This window comes from Protopterus annectens, chromosome 6.part0, assembly GCF_019279795.1.
Source record: "Protopterus annectens isolate FY-2018-M chromosome 6.part0, PAN1.0, whole genome shotgun sequence".
NCBI classification, from domain to species: Eukaryota; Metazoa; Chordata; order Ceratodontiformes; family Protopteridae; genus Protopterus; species Protopterus annectens.
Genome location: NC_056737.1, coordinates 106080679 through 106108653, shown reverse-complemented (window position 1 = coordinate 106108653; position 27975 = coordinate 106080679). Strand labels below are relative to the sequence as shown.

The following is a 27975-nucleotide window of genomic DNA, read 5'->3' as shown; positions in this document are numbered from 1 at the left end:
AAACAGAAGATTGAATTCTTGTGCTTTTTTATGAACTACCTGTTTATGATATGCCCATTTGACCTTACGTTTCTCTCTTTCTGGAAATATTTCTCTCTAAAACATCTTTATTAAACATGACATTAAAAAATGACAAGTATTTATACAGTAATAGAAAAGAAAACATTAAATGTTTTTTTTATTTTCGTGCAGTATACATTTTAACAATTTTCATTCACTCCAGCTGGTTTTCTGCCTTCCCTTAAGTCTCATTCCTTCTCTTGAAAACTATTCTGCATGTATGGTTCCCAAAAAATTCCATTTATTTTTATGTCAGATCTCCTTTCCTTTTCTAACAATCTCACTTCCAGTTTACCTCCTTTACAGTATTCAGTTCCAGCTGGCTTAGATTTTGATTTTTGTTTTATAGTAGCTGCTTATTTTGCAGCTCATAGAATTAAACATAAGCCTTACAATCTCTAGACAATTCAGATCTTGTATCCCAGCTAAGAATCAGTTTGCTCCCCCAACATTTCTGACACAGTATTCTAAAAGGAATTTTTAAATGTGCCTACTCGTTGCATTCCCAAAAACATTTTCCCAATTACTCTATTTTTCCCATGATAGCATCAGCATTTGCTATCTGCTTGAGAAAATATTTAATGAAGTCTACATAAAAATACCCATGTAAACACTTCTAAGCATAACACTGAAACACAAGCGCAAGGAGTCACGTAGATCACAATAACAACTCTTCTAGCATGGCTGTCCCTGTTAGAATACAGCCGGGTTGCTGTCCTTTGGGATTACCGTGATGCGCTTGGTGTCTTGCTGGGTATTTAAGCTGTAGTAACACTCTGTGGAGAAGTGGTGCTGAAGCCTTCTGGTTTCAGCATTGTAGCTCACAGGGAAATGTCTCATAAGCTACAAGCCAGAACCCCTCATGATATAGGAAATGAATAAATATGCAGCATTCTTTTAAAAATTAATGATTATAGATTATACTATCAGTCAAGTTTATAGGGAACTGAACATTATTTTGAAGTACTTTTTTTTTTGTTTTGTTTTCAAGAAGGTGTATTATCATCAAACCAGAGGTGGAGTCATGGGTGGCTCTGTGGCCCCCAGTTTTGCCAGTTTGGTCATGGCATACTGGGAGTATGAATTTTTGTATAAAAAAGACAGTTTTATGAAAGTTAGGTTTTGCAAACATTTTGCTGAACTTTTCTTTGGAAAAGTAGGGGGAGAGACTTGTATAGTCTTTCGAAGAACATTAATTCTGACACTGAATTTTTTGACTTCACAAGTGCTTTCCATAAAGATGAAATTATTTGACACTTTCGTTTATAAAATAATGTAAAATTAGAAGTTAGTATTAGTTATAAGAATGCAGGAAGTAATTCCCTTCTTCATTACAGTAGCATGCATCTCTTGTTCTCCAAAGACAGGGATAGTAAAGAGTATGCTAGGTGTAATCATCTAACAACTGGTGATGAAAGGAAAATACATATTTATTTCATTAATCAGAGAGATTTATTGTAAGGGATTATCCCAAAAAGTTATAGAAAAGGGATTATCCCAAACAAGTTATAGAAGACAATTGTACCACTGCATTAAATAAGTGAAAGTGGGGAGAGACAAATGGAAAATAGCCATACATGTCACATATAGTAAGGAAAGTGAGGCTATTCATAAAGTTATTATGGAAAATTAGATCATTTAGATCATGAGCATAGGTTAACAATGAGGTCTTGAAATGTGTGCGGGAAGTTCCTAATTTTGTATGTAGGAATATTAAAAGTATTTTTGTAAATGCTAACAATAGTTGTGCATTGGAAGAGACTAGTATGAGAAAGAAGAGAACTTTCAAGTGTGTGAATCATGGCATGTGCAGCTTTATTTATGCAAGTACTAATGTGTTTAGTGCCAATACTGCTTTTACTTAGAGTTCTCCTGGGCATTTCAATTGCACATCCAGTGTTGTTTATGTTGCTTGCTGTTCAGTGTGAGTCATTTTGTTGGTAAAACCAACAGAAAACATAAAGAAAGGATGTATGTACATTAGTATGCTATCAACTGCAGTAACATGACTAATGCACTGTGTAAACATGTAAGGTGTTATAAGCATTTTAGAAGAATTTCTTTTTTTTTTTTTTTTTTTTTGGTACTTGCTCATGCCCTGTTAATATTGGGAGGGGAAAGTAAAGAAGAATTTTATTTATTTTTTATTATCGAGTATGAATGGCAAATCAAGTTAGATGCCAGTAGGTATAAGAGGTTAAACAAGGGGCTAATTTTATGTGTCATTTGAAAAAACTTGTAAGGAAATTTTGTCACTGAACCTGTGACTGCAGTTAATATATAAAGTGTCGGGGTTGTTTTAAAGATGAAGTCTCTTATCCATGATGTTGAGAGATACTGAAAGATGAACGTGATCACCCTTTTTTTGTTTTTTGAACTATTTTTAGTAAAACATTTGGACATTTTTTTTTTTTTTTTTTAGGTTTCCTCTTGGCACCTACAATTTTTATTGGAGTGTAGTTGTTTTATGAGACCTGGTAGCATTTCATTTTCCTGCAGCTTTAGAAACCTTAACCATTCTGAAGCCTCATCCCTGTTTCCATGATTGCACCATCTCAGAAGAATGCAAGTACAGTTTTCCCTTTTATAAGAGTTGGCAGAACATCAGTGGTGGCATCATATTCCGTGATCAGAGGTGTGGGTGGCACATAAGGGGTGCAGGGAGACTCAGTCCTCCTGCAAAAAATATTTGTATAGAGATTTAAATAAGTTTAATGCACTGTGAGAGTCTAATGAATGTAGTGAGATTGACTATGGTAGAGTGTTGGCAGTAAGTCAGACTTCTGTAGGTTAATGCAGACCCACTGAAATTATTACACCTAATATTTAATACCACTAAGAGGTTTCATCTGCAGTATTTCTGCAGCTGTTTTGCCTAAGACATGCTATGGTAACAGCTATTCTCCAGATAGTTGTATATGCTGTCCTACTATATCTCAGGGCAGTTATGCACCTGGCTATATTTTCTTTGAACAGAGGCTAATTTAAACTCTGATTTGTTTTACTGTAAAGGCTGCAATAGGCAAACTGTAGTTTTTTTTCTTACCTTTGAGCCATTTTTGTACATTTAATGATCAACTGCCTTTTCTGTTCCTGGATGGTCTGGACTATTGGGTGACAAAAGGATTGTATTTACTGGCTTTTTAACAAATCATCTGGCTAGAAATATGGACATACTGTTGCAGGACTTAATTTAACACTTGGTCATCTGTATCTTAGTGCCAATTTATTCACAGTGCAGACACTGCCACTTGGGGCCCTACAAGGTGCTCATTATTAGTTTTATACTAATAGTTGTACCTCTCTTATTGACTAGGAGTTTGTGCCAGCCATTATCACTGTTGAAGGCAGATTAGATTCAGTCCTTTATTGGACAGTGCAAAGTCCATAAAGCTCACCTCTTCTAAGGCTGAGGGTGATGCTAACTCATGCCACGGGTCTGCTCTGAATGAGCAATGCTCTGAATTGGCTGGAACTTCAGAATCAACTTAAATTTAACCAACTTATAATTGCCCATAAAACCCTTTATCAGCCTTATAATACTCCAATATTATCAAGCCTGATCACCCCCTACAAAATTCTTAACACCTTACGCTCATCAAATAAATTACTAGTTAGCACAAGTAAAACCAGTAACACAGCAGGTGACTCTCTCTTCTCAAATACAGTTGAGAAAAACTGGAAACGTTTACCTAGTGAACTTACATCACTATCCTCCCTAACACTTTTCAAACAAAAACTTAAGATTTACCTTAGAACACACTGGCTATGCCGTTGTTGTAACCCTGACTAACCTTTGACTGCATTTTTAACACTTTTTTCTTTTCTTTTTCTACCTTTCTTTACTAAGTCCATGCTGCTCTTTTACCAGGTAAATCAGCAATTGTAAATTAAGTATTTCATTTACAAGATTACTTCTTTTGAGAATTACTTTACCTTATGTTATCTCTTAAACTGTATTGTCATATTAAATGAACTACAACTGTGTGTAAATTTATCTATTTTGCCTATCTTAATGTAATCCTGTAGTACTGTTTTTCATTTGGAGCTTATCTCCCCGGGCCTCTACTGAAAATGGACATGTATCCAGTTAGACTAGCCCGGTCAACAAATGTAAAATAAATGTAAAATAAATAAATAGTTTCTGTAAAGCTTTTGATGCAGAGCCTTGCAAAGAATTACTGCACAAATCATAGTTGGAATGAGTCCTAAGAAAAATGAGCCAGCATAATAAGTTGGCTACATAACAGAACGTAAAGGAAAAGTTGTTATGGGGTTCTACAAGTCTTGGTACTGGGATCGGCCTTTGCTAATTGTTTTATTTGTTTTATGTAGGTGGTGGCATTGTAGAGTACCTTGGTACTGGGATCGGCTTTTGCTAATTGTTTTATTTGTTTGTTTTATGTAGATGGTGGCATTGTAGAGTGCCTTGGTACTGGGATCGGCTTTTGCTAATTGTTTTATTTGTTTGTTTTATGTAGGTGGTGGCATTGTAGAGTGCCTTGAAAGCACTGTTTATGCTTTTAAAAATATGAACATCTGAGACAAAGTAGATATGTAGAGTATTATAGAGAGGATGAAAAGTAACTTGGCAAAGAACAGGAATTTAAAATCAAGACAATAGCGTCCAAAAAATAAATAAACTTTATTCACCTTCTAGTGCCTCGGCATAACTGTTTCAAAGGAAGTGACCAAACAGGATCAAAAACACATATTATGTTTGGAGGATAAATTCTTATTAGACTTGGTAAGAGGAGTTATGATGATAGGCATATCTGTAAAGCTTATTGGCATGGTAGTAAATTACAAAGCTTAAATACTATTTTTAAGAGAGAACTTGTTTATGAAATAAATGAAGTTGAAAAGAATGACTGGTTATATTTTGTTAAGCAGTGCAGTACATGTCCAAATGACTTGTATGGTGTGGTTAAATAATTACAGGCCCACATTGATACAGGATATAAAAACATAATTTTTTTTTACCAACTAAGGTTACTGCCTCGTACTCTAAGGCAATGAGCATTCAAAACTGAAGGTTATACAGGTGTAAAGGCTGGTATTGGATATTATTAAAATAGTGACTGATATTAGGACCAAACTTGGAAGGAAATGTGTTTTATATCACAGTGCAATACAATGAATCCGTATGTTCTTAAAGACCTGAATTGGAAAGATGTCGTTAATTAACACAATGTTTTTTATTGGATTATTTTATTGGGGCTGTGGTTTTTGTTTTATGTGATGACATAATGGGTTTTTTATCTTGCTTTGTCACTTCTTTGAAAATGAGTATGCCAATGTGCTAGAAAGTGAATGAAGGTTTTTTTTTTTTTTTTTGGAATGGTGGTGGTCTGCTTTTATAGAATTCTTGCATTTTTGCTTGTGGTTTTTGAATTGGTACTTTAATACCTCACAATTTTTTATGTATTTATCGACCTGCATTTTCTCGCTTGTCAAATCTGACAACAGAAAGCATGACTGTGCATGAGATTCCCTTTAGTAGTAGTATTCCAGTGGAGACTTCAGAGCAATTGCATCATTTGGAATTAAGACAGGAACGTGGAAGTTACAGCATTGACTTTTTCAAAAGTCTTAAGTCTAATGTTGTGCCATTTGTAAAAGGCGAGGCACAAGAACAACATAAACTGCTTAAAAAAGTTGCTGCTACAAGAACAGAATGCGCATTGCAAAGTTATAACATTATGCAAATATCTTGAGTGGAAAATGACATGCAAAGGCTTATGAGCTTTTGCAGTCCATTTGAGGAGGAGAGTAAGCCTGATAGAGAATGCAAGTCCTAATGGCAGCAGCCAACTTGTGATTATGCTATGGAATGGCTTAAGAGTCAGATTGTTTGTGACAACAAAAAATTAGAGATATTGAAAAAATATAACAAAAACGGTCTAAAAATCAAATTGAGGATATAGATTGTAAGATAAATCAGAAACTCCTAGGTAATGAAGAACAACTAGTGAAACGTAAATGAAAGAAGTTGGAGCATGATTTAAGGAAATACAGGAATAATACTGTTTTGCTTTTTGTCAGAAAAATGTGATAGAAGTGATGTCAGCATGGAGGCAAGTGCAGAATGTTCAGTTCCATCAGGGTGCAGAAGGGGAAAATAGTGAACTGCAATGGCATGTACAGTGGAATGTTAATACAAATCCACTAAATGTTGGTGGAAAATGCACTGTCAATCAACAAAGTCCACAGGGTAGATGACACGTTTATGGTAGTGTTGGATGTAGCTTGGATAATAAGGGTAATGAGAGGAAGAATGCCATATTATAATGGAAAAGGCCAACAACTGCAGCAGCAAGGTAGTTCAGAAGTATGGACACAGTACATCTGGAGCCACAATTCACGGTAAAAAAGTTGCATTAATATTGAAATGCTGATACAAACAAGTAAAAGATAAGCACTTTTATATTCTGAATTTAAACGTCTTCAGATAAAACCATGTTGGAAAAATTCAGTCCATATATACACTAGTCTAGATCACGTGAATCCCAAGCCCCCGGTGAAGTCATGCTTCCTTTGGGAGGATTTAAAGAGCCATACAGGTAAAAAACTGACATGAATTACAACAGATTTAAGTTTATACATGTGCTTCTGATTGTTTACATACTAATAATGTACTGGCAACATATTGCAGCCATCACCTTTCTAAAGAGTTCAGTTTTAAAACACAGGTGATGGATATTTGATCATTCAAACCAGGCCAGTTCATAGCATTAAGGTTCAATTTCCATCGAAGTTCAAGTTTTTCCAGATTGAGTGTCCACGGGCCCCTCTATCTGACAGGACAAATTGTTATAAAATGAAAAATGTAAAGGTATGGTCAGGAAACTCCATGGTATGTTTGAAAAGAGCATTGGTATCCATTTTAGTTCTAATATCATAAGTGTGTTCATAAATTCTATCACATAGACGTCTGTCTTACCAACACAAAACCCTTCACAGTGTTGGCACTGAGCACAATAAATGACTTTAGAAGAATTACAATTAAAATGTTTTCTGGGTCTAAACTGGACACCATTAATGACAAATTACCAGTTAAAATATACTTGCAATATGGGAAGCAGCCACATTTTGCCATCCCAAAGTGCTTTCATTGTTGTACTGATTTCTTCTCAAATAAATCTTTGAGGTATTGCCTCTTCTTATAAACAATGCTTGGAGCCAAACCTACATGTTCTGTAATGTTTGTCATCTGTCCAAATATTCCAGTTTTTAGTAAGTATGCTTCTAATACGGTAGCTGTCCGGATGAAGTACTGTAATAAAGGAATTCTTATAATTATCAGTCCTGTTAGTGAGATGTGTGGATGTTTGTGTACCCATAACCAATAGACTAATGTGATCTTGCACTGTTTTAGGCTCCACCCCACTCTGCTGTTTATATGTGTGAGCTTATTAGCTTTTGCCTGAATAAGAATTTCTTTGTTTTTGATGAACAAACTTATAGGCAGAAATGTACTATGGTTATGGAGTATGCTCCCTTCTGTGCTAACTTGGTCATGGGACTTTTTGAAAAGATGCTACTACTATTTTCCTGAAAATATTATTTTATATGTTAGATACATAAATGGTTTATTTATTTGTAAAGGTGGGATGGAATTGTTTCATGAATTTTATAAATGTGGAAAATCATTTTGGTAATACTTTTTATTACAGGGTGGATATGCACTCTATAGATTATTTAAATCTTATTTTGTTGGTTGTCGATGGTAAAAATGTTTAGTAAACTATACAGGAGGTATACTGATGCAAACACATTTTTACATGGAGATCACCATGAACATTTAAATGTGGATTTATCTTATGGTGAATTTTTTTTTTTACCAATTAAAGTTGCTGCCTCATACTCTTCAGGGGCTGAGCATTCAAGACTGGGCAGTGCATAGTTATTTTAAACTTTCAGTGACTAAGCTTGGTACAGTGACCCAGTTAAATGTTAATGGCATATGTTTACAGGGGGTCTTGCACTGTTACTGCACTTTTGAGAGCATTTCTATGGAGTATAGGTCTTGTATGTCCATTTATATGCTATTGGAGAATTTTATGATAGTTAATAAGGTAAATATGTTTAGGGTTCAGTATTGTATGTGTCAGAAAAATGGTTTATGCAAATACATTGCCCATGTAGAGTGTTATTTTCTTGAAAGAAAAATGTCATTTTCAGCTAGATTAAAAGAGCAGTGCAGGAACATCAAACAGAAAATAAGGAATGTCCCTTGGTGGAACATTTTTGGGATTATATAGCAACTACAGAAATGGTGGTCAGGATAATCCAAAACATGTATCCAAAACTTTGTCACTAGCGCCTCTGTTCTAAAGCCTTTACAGAGTATACTTCCATCCTTTTTATAGTTGCTGTTTGAACTTTTTTTGTTGGTTGTTTCCACATTTTTGGGATTATTATAATGGAGAATATACAGATTTAAAAGTTGCTGCTGTATATTATAAAATATAGAACATGAAAATGATAAAATATACCGGATAGTGCCAATGGAATCCTCAGCCAAACAGGAAAGCAGTATGATGTATAAAAACTTTGACGGATTCGGCAACCAGGAAACAAAAACCACTTCAAGATGCCATGCACGAAACTCTTTTATTCAGTAAAATAAACGAAACAGATAAGCGCTTTCACGCACCGATAGTGCGCTTCCTCAGATCTTCACATTTAAACAATGACCATGGAGAGTATATATACCCAACAGAAAAATCAATTATTCAATTAAACATCCAATTTAATAATCAACTCATTGGTTCAATTGATATGAAATGATAAAAAGAAAACACTGTGTATTTAGGGAGGCATTCAAGCTAGCTCAAGTAAACTTTTTGCTCTGTTATATTTTTGCGCACATCTTGAAGATGCAGCCATAGATAAATTATATTATATTTTATCCAAATGTTTCCATTCAACTAAGAGCATTCAATCAAAACATATATATATATATACATAAATGAATATGTGAAATAAAAATGTGTAGAATAAAAATATATATATATATAAATATGATGTATATAAACACATAAAATGCAAGAAGATATAAAAATCACAACTCTTGAGTAGACTCATACATATAAACAATGCATATTGTTATTACACTATGTTACTCTAATTTCAGAATATCCTATTTCATAGATATAATATTCAATTGGGCCATTCTTAGTGACCATGTATCCATATGTTTATGTAAATTTCATAATGAAATATTAAAAATATATTATATTAAAAATATATTATATTAAAAATATATATAGCTATTATTTTGCATTTACATGTTGAAGTAAAATTTCCAAAACATGAAAACAAACAAGTAAATAAATAATTAAATAGACACTATATTAATTATGTAGCGTCCATATCCATCTATGTAGCATTGTCAAGTAAACATATGTGCAAATGAATAAATATAATATAAATATAATAAATATATAAATATAAGTACATATATATAAATGAATATAAATATATATATAAATATATAAATATAACAACATATAAATATGTGAATAAATAACTATACATAATATACTATTAGAATCATTAAAAACAATCATTAAAAATCATGTGGAAAATCAAGTGGAAAATATATGGAAGATAATACACAGTAAAATCTATTGAGTATTGCTTGTATTGGGCTAATAAACCAAATATGTATAAATAATTCATGTATATGTATAATATGTATCCATAAATATCTAAAACATATCGACATCAATGTTGTGCATATATCAACTTTAAAATGCATTACTTATATATTCTGTTGTCTAACACTGGTTTAATGGAGATAGTCTGGTTTAAACCTGGGTGTAAGTGAGCACCCAACTTTAAAATCCATGATAATTCAACATTCGCTAAAACATTCACATTATTGCCCCATCTCTTGTTTAAACTTACTAATTGAAGTATTCTGAACTTGAAACTATGCTCTCTAAATTCAATCACATGTTTAGCTAGAGCATTCTTATCATTCTTTTTCTTTATATCATAGATATGATTATATATTCTTTGCTTAAATTTTCTCTTGGTTAAGCCAACGTAGAATGCTTCACATTTTGTGCATGTTGCCAAGTAGACCAAGTTCATAGAGTTACAACTTGCATAAAACCTGGGTTTGAACATAAAGTCCATTATGGGATGTTTATATGTTTGTTTGTCGCTAATATATCGACACATATTGCATCTAGTGCAAGGAAAGGTGCCCATGGTATTAAGCTGTATCTGTTCAGTGGGATTTCCTTTTCCTTCCTTAAAACATAACAGTCTTTTTAAATTGGGAGAATTTTTATAAATGAACTTTGGGTGTTCACCTACTATGTTTCTTGTTGTTTCATCTATAATTAGCAGCTTCCAATTTTGTTTAATTATGTTCTTTAAATCAAGACTGTCATTTGTAAATTGCATTATATATGCTGCTCTATTGTTAATATTAGTTGGTGCATGAAAGCGCTTATCTGTTTCGTTTATTTTACTGAATAAAAGAGTTTCGTGCATGGCATCTTGAAGTGGTTTTTGTTTCCTGGTTGCCAAATCCGTCAGCGTTTTTATAGATCATACTGCTTTCCTGTTTGGCTGAGGATTCCATTGGCACTATCCGGTATATTTTATCATTTTCATCCAGTGTTTTTGCCGGAAGGACCACAACATGGAAAATACAACAATAGAGCTTGACTATACCCCGGTTACTAGAGGGAATCAACAGGCATGGGAACATCTCATACATCCACATGAGAATCCACTACTACAACTTGATTTGCAGGTATCTACAGAAGTACCTAGTTCTAATGCAGAAATGAACAATATGACTGAGTTTAATGTGATGTTAAAAGAACTTGAGAACGACATGTATAGGCTGCAAAGATACTCCTGGCAGCGCAAGCACCTAGAAGCTTGCATACATTTTAAAATAATTCCTCGAGGCATGCGAGTACTTTGCATGCCTACTTACGGTGAACAACACCCGATTCTCCTCAAAAAGTGGCAAGATTTAAATATCAATCTTGGCTTTAGTTACATTAACCTAATTTTGGACTATTTTTTGCCCATTGAAACAGAACTACAGAATAAGGTTGAAGCGCTACACAAGGACATCTTCGAGCGCTACAAGTCTAACAATTATTACTCAAGGAAATTAGATAACCTGCATTCCCAAATAAATATATACAGTGAGAAGCTCAAATTAATTAAACAAAGAAAACTATGCCGTGATCACAACGATTTTTTAAACGGCAACATTTTCGTATGGCCGAAAGTACACGATCAGAGGCAGCCGAAGCCATGGAAAGAAGAGTTGATGAGGTCACGACGCAGACGAGACGTATGAGCAGCAGAATGGACCGGAAGTGGGAATCGAGTGCAACGAATACATCTACGGACACTACAACAGGAGAAGTGGTTTCCAACGCCACCACTTCTAAGGAAACGGTTCAACCCAATGCATGGAACCGGAATAGAGTTGATGTAGATACATCAACGCCACCTCCCAATCAACAGGCTTTGGGAGCACTCAGTAAAGATACCGAACAGGTTGTTCGACGCAAGAACACAAATCCAGATGATACACGTTTTTTACCCTATCCCATCAGACAAACACACTATACAAGGGGTCGCTCACTGAGCAAAGGTCCCAGGAAAAGGAAATTTTCAGAAGAAAGATACGGACAGAGGAAGAATGTAAGAAACTAAACAACTTGGTCTATGATTTTTCTACCAGAGGAATTAATGAAGGTGATTTAACTTTGTTAAATAAAGATTTGTAGACGATATTTTGATTCTATGGGAAGGCACTATGGATGATTTTGAAGCATTTTTAGCATATCTAGAATCTACTACCCAGTTTTTAAAGTTTACCATGGAGTGGTCATACACCAATATTAACTTTTTAGACATTAATATTGTATTGAATGAACATACAATAGGAACCAGCTTATATAGGAAGGCATGTTGGGTGAATAACCTCTTACATTATAACAGCATGCACCCGAGGCATGTGTTTCCAGGTATAGTAAAGAGTCAATTCATCAGAATAGGGAGGCTATGTGGAAATGAACAAGTACTTACAGATGAAGCAAATAATATGGAAAAATTGTTTTTAGAAAGAGGCTATAATGGGAAAATGTTACAAAATATTAAAAATGAAGTCTTTTCAACATATGGATCTGCAATACAATCATCAATAAGATACAAGACAACTTTTACTAGATCTAAATTTAAGGAAGGGGCACCAACTAATATTAACAATAGAGCAGCATATATAATGCAATTTACAAATGACAGTCTTGATTTAAAGAACATAATTAAACAAAATTGGAAGCTGCTAATTATAGATGAAACAACAAGAAACATAGGTGAACACTCAAAGTTCATTTATAAAAATTCTCCCAATTTAAAAAGACTGTTATGTTTTAAGGAAGGAAAAGGAAATCCCACTGAACAGATACAGCTTAATACCTAAAACTTCAGCTTGGCAAGCTAAGAACTTGGTTATATTCAACTGGACGTATAAGAGAATTTAAGTACCTTTTTATGCACTTTTTCTTTTAAAAAATACAGTATTTAAATTGATTTAAACTGTGTATGAAGGAGTGTTGAAGGAATTTTTAACTGGTTATTCTGCTCTTCAGTAACTTGAACTAAAAGCTAGTGTTGGCTGAATTTTGTTATTTGCTAGTAATTACAGGTGTGGGGGTAGCCACATTCAGTGATTTCCTGTCCTTGCATATTTAAACTGGTGCATGTGAAATAATTCCTGCTTTAAAACTTCAGCTTGGCAAGCTAAGAACTTGGTTATATTCAACTGGACGATAAGAGAATTTAAGTACCTTTTATGCACTTTTTCTTTTAAAAAATACAGTATTTAAATTGATTTAAACTGTGTATGAAGGAGTGTTGAAGGAATTTTTAACTGGTTATTCTGCTCTTCAGTAACTTGAACTAAAAGCTAGTGTTGGCTGAATTTTGTTATTTGCTAGTAATTACAGGTGTGGGGGTAGCCACATTCAGTGATTTCCTGTCCTTGCATATTTAAACTGGTGCATGTGAAATAATTCCTGCTTTAAAACTTCAGATTGGCAAGCTAAGAACTTGGTTATATTCAACTGGACGTATAAGAGAATTTAAGTACCTTTTTATGCACTTTTTCTTTTAAAAAATACAGTATTTAAATTGATTTAAACTGTGTATGAAGGAGTGTTGAAGGAATTTTTAACTGGTTATTCTGCTCTTCAGTTATTGCCACCCACCCGCCCTGTTTTTGTTTTGGTGTTAATCTTAGTGGCATTGAAACTGCCCGCCCCTCAGCCTGCCTCTGGGCCCATCTCATTTGCTCACTCAACTGAGTGCAGTGAGATCATATTCTGATTTCAGGCACTCCTACTGTGTACAAAGAGAGCATCTGGGAAATAGAAAAAAAAAATTAAGCTTATTTCCTGCCTTTCTTGTTAAGTGGTACAGACTATTTGTAGGCTTCTGAGCCCCCAAGCCCTTCTGTGTTTGAGGGAAGCCTTCTAGCTTGTTTTTTTTTCTTGTAACTAGCCAGTTTTCTAGTTTCAGCACTCAAATCTGTTTCTTTGATCTCAGCACTTGTTCAGAAAAAAAAAAAAAAAAAAATTTCATCTGCTTTTACTGTACTTGTGTTTTTACCTACTTCTTTTTACTTTTGCATCATCTTAAAATACTCAATTGTATTTATTACTGCTTGGTGTAACTCATTCTAAGCCTTTTGGTTTAAACACTTGGGCTTCGGACCAGTTAGTTGTTTTGCACTGAGAGGTTTGTGGTCTGCACTGTTGTGGCAGAACAGGTAGCTTACATCCTTCTAGGTTGAGAACTGCTGATTGAGGGCTCAGTGTCTGTTATTCTAAAAGTGTATTAATTCTGGTTTAAGCACTTGGGCTTTCAAGCCAGTTATTTTACATTAAGAGGGTTCGTGGTCTGCACTCTTGTGGGAGGAGAGGCTGGACTCTGCCCTTCTGAGCTGGGAATTTCTGGTTAAAGGCTTATAGTGCATGCATATCTGAACTGTTTCTTACTGAAGTTGGTGCGCCTTGTTTGCTGTGGCATAGACTGGATTCGGGCCTGCTGGATCTAGCTTTGTTTGTGTAACTTGAGCACTAATCCAGACATTCTCTAAAGTATTCAATGGTATTTATTACTGCTTGGTTGTAACTTGATTAAAGTGTAGCTATCATTCAAGTCTTTTGGATTAAGCACTTGGGCTTCAGACCAGTTGTTTTACATTAGGAAGGTTTGTGGCAAGCACTGTGGTGGCAGGACAGGTAGCTTTCATCCTTCTAAGTTGGGAACTGCTGATTGAGAGCCCAGTGTCCAAGTGTATTAGTTCTGGTTTAGGCACTTGGGCTTCAGGCCAGTTATTTTACATTAAGAAAGTTCGTGGACTGCACTCTTGTGGGAGAAGAGGCTGGACTCTGCCCTTCTGAGCTGGGAATTTTCTGGTTAAAGGTTTATAGTGCCTGAATATTTGAACTGTATCTTACTGAAATTGGTTCACCTTGTTTGCTCTAGCATAGACTAGATCCAGGCCTACTGAATCTAGCTTTGTTTATATACTTGTTGTTTGTTTGCTTGTTATTTCCCTGGAAGCTAATTCACCTAATACGCAACTTCTCAGCGCTTCTGTGGATCACTAGTGATATCTGCATTGCTTACTGTGCTTATTTCCTTGTTTCACTTGAAAGAAAGTTACTGTTTGTCGTTTTTGCATTTAGTTACTTGTATCACATTGCACTCAAGTTACCTGGCACTTGCTCACTAAAGCAATTATATAAGTCAGCACTAAAAATTAAAAGCACTACACCCTCACTCCCCACTGGCCCTTGTTTTCAATTAAGGATTTCCCAATATTATTCTAGCATGTCCAAAGGTCAGTTGTCAATCTCCTCTCCGGTCCAGCTGGTGAATCTGGGAATCTTGAGGCAATGTTATAACTGCCTCATGTACACAGACAACCCTCTCCTCCTCCCACATAACACAAATACTTGCGAGAGATGCAGCTATTTAGCCAAACTGGAGGCTGAGCTCTCTCAACTCAGGACTGGCAAGACCAGACAGGAGGAGAAGGCAACTACACACACCACAAAACCAGCCTCACATAATGCTACCACTCCACTGAATCAAACACATAAACACACAAAGACATACTCGGAGGCTCTGAGTAAAATTTACCTAAACAGCAGAGGCCTCCAAAGCAGACACCCAAACAACTGCTACCTCAAGACACCCCACAAGCAACACATAAACCACAAAAGCAGTGTGCAAAGCAGTCACAGCCCTTAAGGCCAAATACAACACCAAACATACTTGTCATAGGTGACTCCATAGTCAGACACACTGACGTCCCACTCACCAGGCTGAACAAAGAGAGGGTCACAGTAAGCTGCCTATCGGGCGCTAGAATCCGCCACATAACACAAGCACTCGGGTCACTCCACGGCAAGTACAAATATGACACAGTCATTGTCCATGCTGGTGTGAACGACCTGAGACGTACCTCCCTGGACTGCATGAAAAGAGACATAGAGGAGCTCTCTGATTATGTAGCCCAGGCAGGTATGACCCTAACCCTGAGCAGTATCCTTCCTTCACCAAGAATGATGCCACAATATAGAGACAAGATGATCAGCTTTAACAATTGGCTTAATGTCTGGTGTCATTCAAAGGGGATCCAGTGTCTGTCTGCCTGGGATGACATGCTTGACAAGCCACGCTGCTTCAAGGGACGGCTTGCACCTGTCACCCTGGGATTCCGGATATTGGCTAAGGCTCTTGCCACCCCCATAGTGCCTTTTTAGGCAAGGCTCAAATTCTAAACCTACCACCCTAGAAAACAAAAATGGGAAGAAATTGAGGGTAATGCTGCTCAATGCCAGAAGTCTAAATCTCAAAATGCACGCACTCGAGGCCCTTCTCAGTATGGAGAACATCGATGTCTGTGCTGTAACTGAAACCTGGTTCAAGGCTCCTGAGAGCACCCCGGCACTATTAGGTTTTACCTCATATCATGCGTTCCGGCCCCAAAACCCGGACCACTCCACAAAAGGAGGGTGTATCCATATTCATAAAGGATACTCACACCTCCAGGTTGGTGGCAACGCATGAAGCTTCGAAACCATCCAGGTGCAACTAACAATAGGCAAAACTGCTCTACAAATTGTAGCATGCTACAGGCCACCCTCTCAAACTCAGGAACCCCACACAGCCTTCCTGAAGACACTGGAGGGTATAAATGTATCTCCAAACACCATCATATTGGGTGACTTCAACTACCCGAATATAGACTGGGAACATTACTCAAGCCCTAACTTTCTAGCCCAACGGTTCCTGGAGTTCATAAATTCAAATGCCATGGAACAGCTAGTCACTGTTCCCACGAGAGGAGAAAATATACTAGATCTCATTGTCACAAACATGGGGACAAAATGCTCCACACCGGAAGTATATCCCTCATTGGTGAGATCTGATCATAAACTAATCTCACTGGAAATCCACATCCCGCCCCACCCCAAACAAAAAGACCATAGTGAAGAACTTCTCTAAAGCAAACTTCACACTACTCAAGACTGGTGTGGTATCCTTCAAGGCCCCTGAGTCAGAGGAAACCACAACCCAAGCTGCGGAAGCCCTTACAAATGCCTTCTATGAACACCTCCAGGACTGCATGGATCAGGCAATCCCAAATAAAACCAAGACTCTTTCCACAAAGGGCAAACGTCCAGTCTGGTGGACCCCAGCCATTAACAAACTTTACAATAAGAGGAGAAAGCTATTACATGATAGAACAAAATCCATAAAAGGGAAGTCACCCCTGATCATTATTAGTAAAAAAATACGAGCACTCATAAAATCAACTAAGGCCAATTTTGAGAGAAAAATTGCCATGGATTCAAAGGACAATCATAAGGCCTTTTTCAGCTATGTTAGGAACCTGGGTGGAAACTCACAGATATGCTCAGAATTAGTCCAAAATGATACAAAAATCACTGAACCCACAGACATTGCCAACATATACTGGCAGACAGGTTCAGTGCAAACTTCACCCCCCTCCCCCCCCCTAAAGGAGAGATAACTATCCCAGCGGAGTGTAGCCTCCCGGACATCTCAAATGCGCAGGTGAAAGCTGCTCTCTAAAGCTAAAAACACAGCATCAATGGGACCGGATGGTTTCCCCGGCTGTGTGCTACACGAGCTAAATGAGGAATTAAACCCGCACATAAGGCAGCTGTTTAATCTCAGCCTTACCACAGGATACGTGCCCAAGGAGTGGCGTACGGCAACTGTGGTCCCACTCCACAAAGGTGGCCTCTACGGACCCTGGTAATTACCGCCCCATAAGCTTAACAAGTCTAGTCTGCAAAGCTATGGAGAGGATCATAATGGAGCTCATAAACAAAGATATAGGGACTTGCAGACATTGGACCCGACCCAGTTTGGCTTTGTCAAGGGAAGATCATGCCTTTTGAACTTGGTCGACTTCTTGAAATAGTCACCAAGGCCATTGATGAGGAAAGGCAGTCCATACAGCCTACCTTGACCTTGCAAAGGCTTTCGACACAATACCCCACTCGGGTATTGTAGAAAAACTTACCAGCTTAAATGTAAACCCATATGTCACAAGATGGGTTGCAAACTGGCTTAAGGACAGAACCCACAGGGTTAGAGTTGCTGGCGCTGTGTCAGACTCCAAGCCGGTCACAAGTGGTGTCCCACAGGGCTCGGTCCTTGGCCCCTATTGTTTGGCATCTACTTCTCAGAAGTACAGGCCAACATGGGAGGACTTTGGCTGACAAAGTTTGCAGATGACTGCAAACTGGGCCATAGTGGAAAGTGCATCGGACACTGATATCCTTCAGAAGGGACTCACGGAAACAGATAGCTGGTGCCAGAGCCATGGCCTGAAGTTAAACGCCAAAAATGTATAGTCATACCCTTCGGGAAAAACAAGGTAACCCCAAGCTACCATATAGGTGGCAATCCACTAAGCACAGAAGAGGTTATCAGGGACCTGGGGACCCAGGTTGACAGTGGCCTTTCTTTTGACACTCACATTGCTAAAGTGGTTAGAAAGACCTTCTACATTGCCCACCTGATCATGAAGGGATTCACATCCAGATCTAGTGAGGTCATTGTTCCCTGTACTCTTCACTTATCAGACCAATGATCGAGTACAATGCCCCATTCGGGATGTATCTCACCCGACATCTGCAGCAATTGGAGAGACCCCAAAAGTTCCTCACCAAAAGGATAAAGGGACTCCAAAATCTGTCATATGCTGCCAGATTGAAGAAACTCCAGCTCTATTCAGTCGCATACCGTCTGCTCAGAGGTGACATGTGCCTGACATACAAGGCCATGTCCAACCCGAATTAATGGACATGCTCCACCTCAAAAATCCAAATCCACCAAAACCACTAGAGCAAGCGACTTAAACCTTAGCACGGATATAAATAGGACGTGCTGGAGGGATAGATTTATCACTCAGAGACTCCCTATGCTGTGGAATAAAATCCCGGTCCATGTGAGGCAGAGCACCTCGCTGACTCTGTTCAAGAGAAATCTAGACCTGTGGATGGGAGATCGTAGGTTTACCCCGGGAATCATCTCTGGGTCACTGCTGGACAGAGGCACAACAAACTAATGGGCACAGTATTTTTTCATATAAGGGGTGGCGTAAGCCACAATAATTTGGGCTAGGCTTATAAATGCCTTAGGGCAGATAGCCTAGTATAAACCTATGAACCTATGAACCTATGAATACCATGGGCACCTTTCCTTGCACTAGATGCAATATGTGTCGATATATTAGCGACAAACAAACATATAAACATCCCATAATGGACTTTATGTTCAAACCCAGGTTTTATGCAAGTTGTAACTCTATGAACTTGGTCTACTTGGCAACATGCACAAAATGTGAAGCATTCTACGTTGGCTTAACCAAGAGAAAATTTAAGCAAAGAATATATAATCATATCTATGATATAAAGAAAAAGACTGATAAGAATGCTCTAGCTAAACATGTGATTGAATTTAGAGAGCATAGTTTCAAGTTCAGAGTACTTCAATTAGTAAGTTTAAACAAGAGATGGGGCAATAATGTGAATGTTTTAGCGAATGTTGAATTATCATGGATTTTAAAGTTGGGTGCTCACTTACACCCAGGTTTAAACCAGACTATCTCCATTAAACCAGTGTTAGACAACAGAATATATAAGTAATGCATTTTAAAGTTGATATATGCACAACATTGATGTCGATATGTTTTAGATATTTATGGATACATATTATACATATACATGAATTATTTATACATATTTGGTTTATTAGCCCAATACAAGCAATACTCAATAGATTTTACTGTGTATTATCTTCCATATATTTTCCACTTGATTTTCCACATGATTTTTAATGATTATTTTTAATGATTCTAATAGTATATTATGTATAGTTATTTATTCACATATTTATATGTTGTTATATTTATATATTTATATATTTATATATATATTTATATTCATTTATATATATGTACTTATATTTATATATTTATTATATTTATATTATATTTATTCATTTGCACATATGTTTACTTGACAATGCTACATAGATGGATATGGACGCTACATAATTAATATAGTATCTATTTATTTATTTATTTACTTGTTTGTTTTCATGTTTTGGAAATTTTACTTCAACATGTAAATGCAAAATAATAGCTATATATATTTTTAATATAATATATTTTTAATATAATATATTTTTAATATTTCATTATGAAATTTACATAAACATAAGGATACATGGTCACTAAGAATGGCCCAATTGAATATTATATCTATGAAATAGGATATTCTGAAATTAGAGTAACATAGTGTAATAACAATATGCATTGTTTATATGTATGAGTCTACTCAAGAGTTGTGATTTTTATATCTTCTTGCATTTTATGTGTTTATATACACCATATTTATATATATATATATATTTTTTTTTATTCTACACATATTTTTATTTCACATATTCATTTATGTATATATATATATTTTTTGATTGAATGCTCTTAGTTGAATGGAAGCATTTGGATAAAATATAATATAATTTATCTATGGCTGCATCTTCAAGATGTGCGCAAAAATATAACAGAGCAAAAAGTTTACTTGAGCTAGCTTGAATGCCTCCCTAAATACACAGTGTTTTCTTTTTATCATTTCATATCAATTGAACCAATGAGTTGATTATTAAATTGGATGTTTAATTGAATAATTGATTTTTCTGTTGGGTATATATATACTCTCCATGGTCATTGTTTAAATGTGAAGATCTGAGGAAGCGCACTATCGGTGCGTGAAAGCGCTTATCTGTTTCGTTTATTTTACTGAATAAAAGAGTTTCGTGCATGGCATCTTGAAGTGGTTTTTGTTTCCTGGTTGCCGAATCCGTCAGCGTTTTTATACATCAAAATATAGAACATGTAGTGAATGATATTAAGTCCAAACTTAGAAAGAAATGTGTTACATTACAATACAATCTATCCTTATGGTCTTAACAAAGACCTGAATTGGAACACTGTAGTTTTAATAATTCAATAAAAACTTTGTTATTTAATGGCAGGTGGTATTTTTATTTTGTGTGATACTTTTATTTTATTTTGTTACTTCCTTTGAAGGCAGTTGTGCCAAGGTGGTAGAAGGTTTTGGAACATTATTGTCTTTGGTTTTATATCATTCTTGTAGTTGTATGTGAAAAGACACAGGGATAGTCTAAAGTATACCTGATTAAATTTAATACAATTAAATGCCAATTAATATTCCTTGAAACTAAAAATCTAGGTAAGGAATGTGCATTGAGTACTTAAGTCCAGATGCAGAAAGAGACTTTTTGGTGATTATTTGAGATTAATTAAAGGTAGCAAATCAGCATGATAAGACATCAAGGAAAGCTGGATTATTGTGGTCTGAAAAGTTAGAGGCATTTCCAGTTAAAAAGGGACAAGATCTTTCTGAATACACAGTAAATGAGACCTCTCATGATTACTGTATGCAGTTCTGTTGACTCCATCTGTGCACAGACATAGCTTAGGATGGTACTGTCAAGAGAGAAATCTACAAATATAAGCCAAAATCTATAGAGGACTCTACTAGATAAGACTATGGGGAACCTCAGCATAATTACCCATGAAGAGGGGCGGTATGATAAAACCCTTTTCCTGATGAAAATCATGAAACTTCCCATCTTCAAGCCCTTACTAAAACAGCATGTAAACCACATGTGGTTGTGCACATGTTCCTTTATTGGGAAGCTCCATTTCCCTTTGTCATCCCAAACCTTCTACACAACATACCTCTCCTCATCAGTTATCTTCATATCTTAATTCCCACTTTGCATTTATTTTTTTTTCTGACTTTCCACCTTTATCAATCTCCTTCAAATCCTTTACACCATTCTCTTATAATCAGGTTGTATGTCAGTATGTTTCCTAGTATTCTTACCCTCACTGTCCTTCACTAATAATGGCAAATGTTTCTCACTCATTACCTCAATTGTATTTATTCTTAGCATTTATATAGTCTTCTTACTCATGTCTTATAAGTTGTAGCTAATGTCTGCCTTTCACATGTATTGCACATGAACTGTTTGCATACTAAATGTTTTGTACTTTGACTTTTCTCTGGTAATGCTACACATTATATTAGAAATACCTGGCTTATGTTTGGATATTATCACTGAAGAACAATCACCTGTTTGTATCTAGATGTCTTAAGAACTGGTTATGTAATGTATCCTTCTAAATAATTTGTTCTGTCATGAGTATCTTAAATGTATCTGGTGAAATGTTGCCCATTCAGACTTCCCCAGTCAACAAAGACAAATAAATACATCTTTATTTAAAGAACTCCATGAAGTCTGTGCTTTAAATATGACATCATTGGGAAATAATAATTGTCTGGCTCAGGGGAGCAGTATTGTCATGTGTTGTAAGGGTAATTTAGGAGATTTGATGAAGCATTCCCCCCATAAAGATGAGTTATAAGTGCATTCTCAACAAAACCTAACAAATCATAAATTTCTTTTTCTGGGGGGGTGGTGGTGGGAAGAGATTCAGAATAATATTTCATTAATAGAAGACTGCTTTGGAGGTAAGGAGATAGTAAAATATAACTTTATGTATAATGATAGCTTATCTGTAAGGGTGATTAATGAGCAGATTGGCACAGTGTGTCATATTCTGGGTATTTTATGCTGTGCCTGTTTTATGTTGATTGTCATATTCTGAGTATTTATGTTTCATGCCTGTTTTATGTTGTAACTGAAGATTTGTCATACCTTATTTCCATCTGATGTGTTTATTTCTCCTGTTATGTTTTTTTTTCAGCTGGCCATGAAGCACAAGTGTTGAAGGCACTAAATGCAAGAGGACCAGAAAAAGCCAAAACTCTACAGAGACGGTGTCAGATGTTTTCAGATTCTCCCTTTTCTCTTGAACAAAAGTCACTTTTTCAGATTAGCTGCTACTGCATTTGAGGAATTGAAACTTGAATGGGTTACTCATTTAAAAGGCACACAAGTTTTATTGTACCCCAATGCAGCCAGTACTCACATACATAAAATGATTTGTTTTCCTTTTTCAAGTTATACATTTCATGGGTCCAAGGCCTTGCTACATGGTCATTTTAGTAAAACACAAAATGTGTTAAAAATGGTTCTTAAAGTTTTTTTTTTTTTTCACATTCCAGTAAAGATATCAGGAGTCCTGGATTCTTTCATGTTTACTACTTTACAGGCTATTAACATAATTGTTTACTAGAATATAAATGATGCATATTTTAATGCTGCAATTCCGTTATGTATTTCATTAATGTCACGTTGTTTATAAAATGTAAGGACTGTCTTGTAAGTTTAACTCTAAAGCATATTTGTAAGAACAGCAGTAGAAGAGAATGCCAGAAACGTGGGGAAACCACATCAGTGAAATAGTACAGTGTCGACTGGGGTGAAAATTTGAGTAAGTTTTATTTCTTGCTATCTCTAACACACACTGAAGTTTTAATAACAGGAAAAGTCATTTGTGGTTAATGAAATCATACTGTTTGAAGATTGAGAATCTCAATTTCAAATGCATAAAAAAATGTACTCAGTTTGGGTTTATCTTAAGTGTGTAACCCATTCTGTTTCAATAACACACAGTATCTGACACCTGTCTGATAGTGTACTTTTGTTTTCTAAACTTAATTTAGTTTATTGAAAAAGAAAACCATGCTGCCATTCCTGGGATGAAATCAGTGGAAGCAGATGTGTTTGAGCCTTTTTTTTTTCATACCAACAAAAGAGGATAGAAATTCGTGGTTTTGCTTAGAAAATTCTAAGGAGCATTTCTAGAGCATTGTCTTTGAGTTAGTAGTTCAGGTTCAAATAATAATCTTGTTGCATAGCACAAAATGCTTTTATGGAAGGATAGATCAAAAATGTCATCATTTTTACAGTTTTCAGTGAATGTTGATTCACTGAGGATACTGCTGTTAAAGAAAAGATGGTAACATTCCTGACATACATACAAGTCTGTTAAAGCATTATTTTGCATATTGCATCTATCCAGCATCTGAAAATACCTGAGACATGCAAACACACTAATGCTTTTTCAGGTAGTTTCAAGAAGGCTAAGAAGCTGCCACTTATCAACAGATTAAAACTTTGTGAGGCAGCTTGTTGTACAAATCATAATGTTGGAACTATTTGCTGTCAGAACGGTGTCGTCTGCAGTTTGTTTACCCTTAGTTCAGCCTAGTGTGAACAGGCATCTTATTTGCTTTGATAATTGCAACTGTCAGCAATAACAAATAGTCATAGATGCTTGCTGTAGGTGTCCAGTAACAGATCATGGGATCTCAAAGCAAATCTTAAAATTTGTGTGTGGAAGCGTTTATATCTGCTTACTCGTGGGCATTACTTAGCCTTCTGAATGGTACGTTTTACATTAGTATTTCTTTTTTGTATAGTGCACAAATTTAATTTCTGCTTAGACTGATGTTAGGGAGGAGGTTAGGCAGCCTTTTTTCCTTATTTAATACATGTTATGGTACTTTTACATTCTACTTAAAGTGATGTTGGGGAGGAGGTTAGGCAGCCTTTTTTCCTTATTTAATACATGTTATGGTACTTTTACATTCTGCTTAGACTGATGTTGGGGAGGAGGTTAGGCAGCCTTTGTTCCTTATTTAATACATGTTATGGTACTTTTACATTCTGCTTAGACTGATGTTGGGGAGGAGGTTAGGCAGCCTTTGTTCCTTATTTAATACATGTTATTGTACTTTTACATTCTGCTTAGACTGATGTTGGGGAGGAGGTTAGGCAGCCTTTGTTCCTTATTTAATACATGTTATGGTACTTTTACATTCTGCTTAGACTGATGTTGGGGAGGAGGTTAGGCAGCCTTTGTTCCTTATTTATTACATGTTATGGTACTTTTACATTCTGCTTAGACTGATGTTGGGGAGGAGGTTAGGCAGCCTTTGTTCCTTATTTAATACATGTTATGGTACTTTTACATTGAGTGCTGCTTATCATCATCATCAACTTTCTTTTCTCCTTTTTCAAAGTGACCATATCTTCTAATGCCAATAGTTATACTGCTAAAGGGCTAAGTATCTCTATATTCCACATTCTGATATGAGCACACTGTTTAGTGAAATATCAGATTCTAAAGGTACCGCTTTACTGGAATTTCCATCTCACATTTAAATACTGTATTATCATAATATGCATAGTATGGCAATCAGTAAGTTCGGCAACAATCAGTTGATATATACAGCACAAATGAGCAAATATGCACATTGGTAGCTGCACAGGAAATTCACCTTTTTCCAAGGTGCATTGGGCTTCATCATGGTCTGCATTAATAGCAGGGTTCAGTGGGCAAAACCTCTGCATGGGAGAGACTTACCCCTCCCAACACACACACACACACACACACACAAACACACACACACAAATGATAAATTTTACATTCTGCCTTAAATCAGCTTTTTCAGTAAAAAAAAAAAAAAAAAGACTTTGACAAGAAAGATAAGTAAACAGCTCACATGGGCCCAGGGTTGCCAGACGTCCCTATTTGGGCGGGACTGTCCCGAGATCAGCAGCCTGATCCCGAGTCCCGCCCTGCCGGTTTAAATCCCGGCCAGCCTCCGCTTTGTTTGTTTTTTTTTTGATTGTCCCGTATACCTGGCATACGGGCCAATCAAAAATTGCTAAACACGGAGCTTCTTGTGTTCCGCATTAAACACAAGAAGCTCCGTGTTTAGCGATTTTTGATTGGCCCATATGCCGGTATACAGGCCAATCAAAAATCGCTAAACACGGAGCTTCTCGTGTTTAATGCGAAACTGCAATGCATTAAACACGAGAAGCTCCGTGTTTAGTGCAGAGTTACTGAGCGAGCTCAGTTCTTTAATGTGGAACTGTGTTCCGCATTAATCTTCAGTCTCCGGACTCTCCGAAGACCTTTTTTTTTTTTTTTTTTTTTTTGCTCTTCAGTCTCCGGACTCTCCGAAGACCTTTTTTTTTTTGGTCTTCACTTGTCGTGAGAGACCTTTTTTTTTTTTGTCCCTACCTGGGGGTCTGCAAATCTGGCAACCCTGCATGGGCCCCATACTTTCCAATTGCTGATAGTTCAGTAGTTTAACAATATCTAAATGACTACTTACCTTTAAACATAATGTTTGTGACCTTTACATGCTCTGACCTCTCCCCCTTGCAGAGCTTTACTTACTTAGCATTATATAATATGTTGTCTGAACCATTAAACTGTACAGACAACTGAGACATCAGTGCAGAGAATCTTTCTTTTTTCTGAGTACAGACCCCACTGTGGCAAATTATAGTTTTTGTTAGTTATAGCATTTATTTATTGTCTCCATGTGTTGACTGCTATCATTTTAGTTTAGCATTTAGAAACCCTGTGTAGTATACTTTTTTCCTAGGCAGGTCCCAATCGGAACATTTTCTGGAAGTTTTCAGTATTCATATCCTTAACAACTTGTTACTTGCATTTTTAATGCATGTAATAGTCCACAGACATCTGGCTGCTTGACCCATTGTAGTCTTTGAGCTGTTAGGGTATTTGTCATTCATGCCAGCAAAATGCACCTCAGATATTTTTTTCAAGACCGTTCATGTTAATTTAACAAATATCTCTACTCACAATCTTGGATTTGAATTAATGTCATTGAAAAGAAAGGCCTTTCCTGTGAAATAGAATAAAAAACTGAGTATTAATGCTTCAGAGCCTGCATGGCATAATGCCCCCATCCCTTTTTTCTTCACTTGCAAAGCCTAAGAGGTTTCCCGTTTGTAGACTGGGTAAGAACACAAGCGTTTTTTTTGTTTTTTTTTTTGCAGTTCCACAAATGTCCTACTGCTTTACTCTACAGAGCAGTGTTTGTACGAATGTATTTGGTTTAATTTTCCAATGGTAACCAAAATTCATATGAAATTTGTCTTTCCAAGATGTACATAATAGATTAAAGGAAGAAAGGCATAGTGCCTTATTGTTTGCATCTTTTGATAACTTTGAACTGTTTGAAATAAGGTTGCACAAATGATCAGAATAATGGTTATTAATTCATTACAGATCTTGACTGAAATCTTCAATAAGTCTTTTGTAACTGCAAGTAAGCACATCTGTGTCTCATTTTGCAGCCATGCTTTTTTTTTCCTGTCTCTATGTAATGCTAAATGTTTTAAGAATACTTCCTCATGTGTACTGTTTCTTAAGACACATCTAAATGGTTTCTCTTTTGTAAAAGGTACTTTGGAACAAACTTGAATTTCAGAATATTTCTATGAAAGTCCATCTTAAACTTGTAATGCAGCCCACTGAATATCATGTCTTTAATGGCAGCTTGTGGTACAAAGTGTGTTTCACTGGACATTTTGTAAAGGCCCCAGTGCATTTACTAGTGGAATATGTAATTTCTTTGTTAAAAAGAGTCAAGATTTTGAATTGTCTTACTGTGGACATTTTTTGTTAAATATTTTTCATAATGTCTGTTAAAAGTGTTTTAATATGCAGTTTGTCTGCATCTGAGTAGCCCTAATGGCAGATAGGCAACAGCACTTTTTCACGTTGGTGACCAGATAAGTCATTCACGTAATAGTGGCTCTTGATTCACGGTAGCACTTACAGTAGTTACTTGCACAGGTTTTAAGATGTTTCAGCATCTTTCTTAGAATTTTCTGTAAGTCTTCCTTTGAGATTTTCCCTATGCTGCTGAATGTCTGTCATGTTGATGTAAAATGAATGTTTCTTTACATGCTGTCTGTTTTTTCCCCACACTATAAGATAGAGATAAGATGGAGCTCATTGTTTAGTACATTTATACTTTTTCCTTTTTTGAATCCTAACTGAAAACAGTGCTAATTCTATATTTAGTAAGTCTTTCTTCATTGTGTTTCTTGCTTTCTCATTTCTGGCTATAGCACACACTCCTCTGCTGATCAAGGATGTCTTCTGTCTTGAGATAAATTAAGCATTAAATCAGTAGATACCCACGGAAAGCCTTGGCAAGTTGTTCCTTTGAACTGTGCTTAATTAGTAGGGACATAGTCTTGAAATCCTGACCTTCTTTTGTAAATCTACATTTGACAGGTCTAGTTCTGGCCAGGGATTTTATTTTTATGATAAAGTTGCCCTGGTCCATTGTGAAGTAACATCAACTTGTAATCTGAAATGACCTTCAGAAAAGGCACTATTGTGTTGTCTCAGCAAGAAAACCGTTTAAAAATCAACTGCTTTCAACCATTGATCACTTTTAATAAAGATGGCTTCCTGCAAAAAAATTAAAAAAAAAAAACAGATTTAATTCAAAGTGTTGTCAGTGTTAGTCT

General features: G+C 36.1%; 1 protein-coding gene across 1 annotated transcript in view; it reads left to right on the top strand.

Moving 5' to 3' along the window:
- The window catches only part of STXBP6 (syntaxin binding protein 6), a 475126-nt gene extending 449972 nt beyond the window's left edge, over nucleotides 1-25154 (top strand). The window contains exon 5 of the mRNA XM_044073464.1: nucleotides 22466-25154. Coding sequence (XP_043929399.1) covers nucleotides 22466-22489 — 24 coding nt within the window. The 3' untranslated portion in view covers nucleotides 22490-25154. The remainder of the gene's footprint in view (nucleotides 1-22465) is intronic.
- The last annotated feature ends 2821 nt before the right edge of the window (nucleotides 25155-27975 follow it).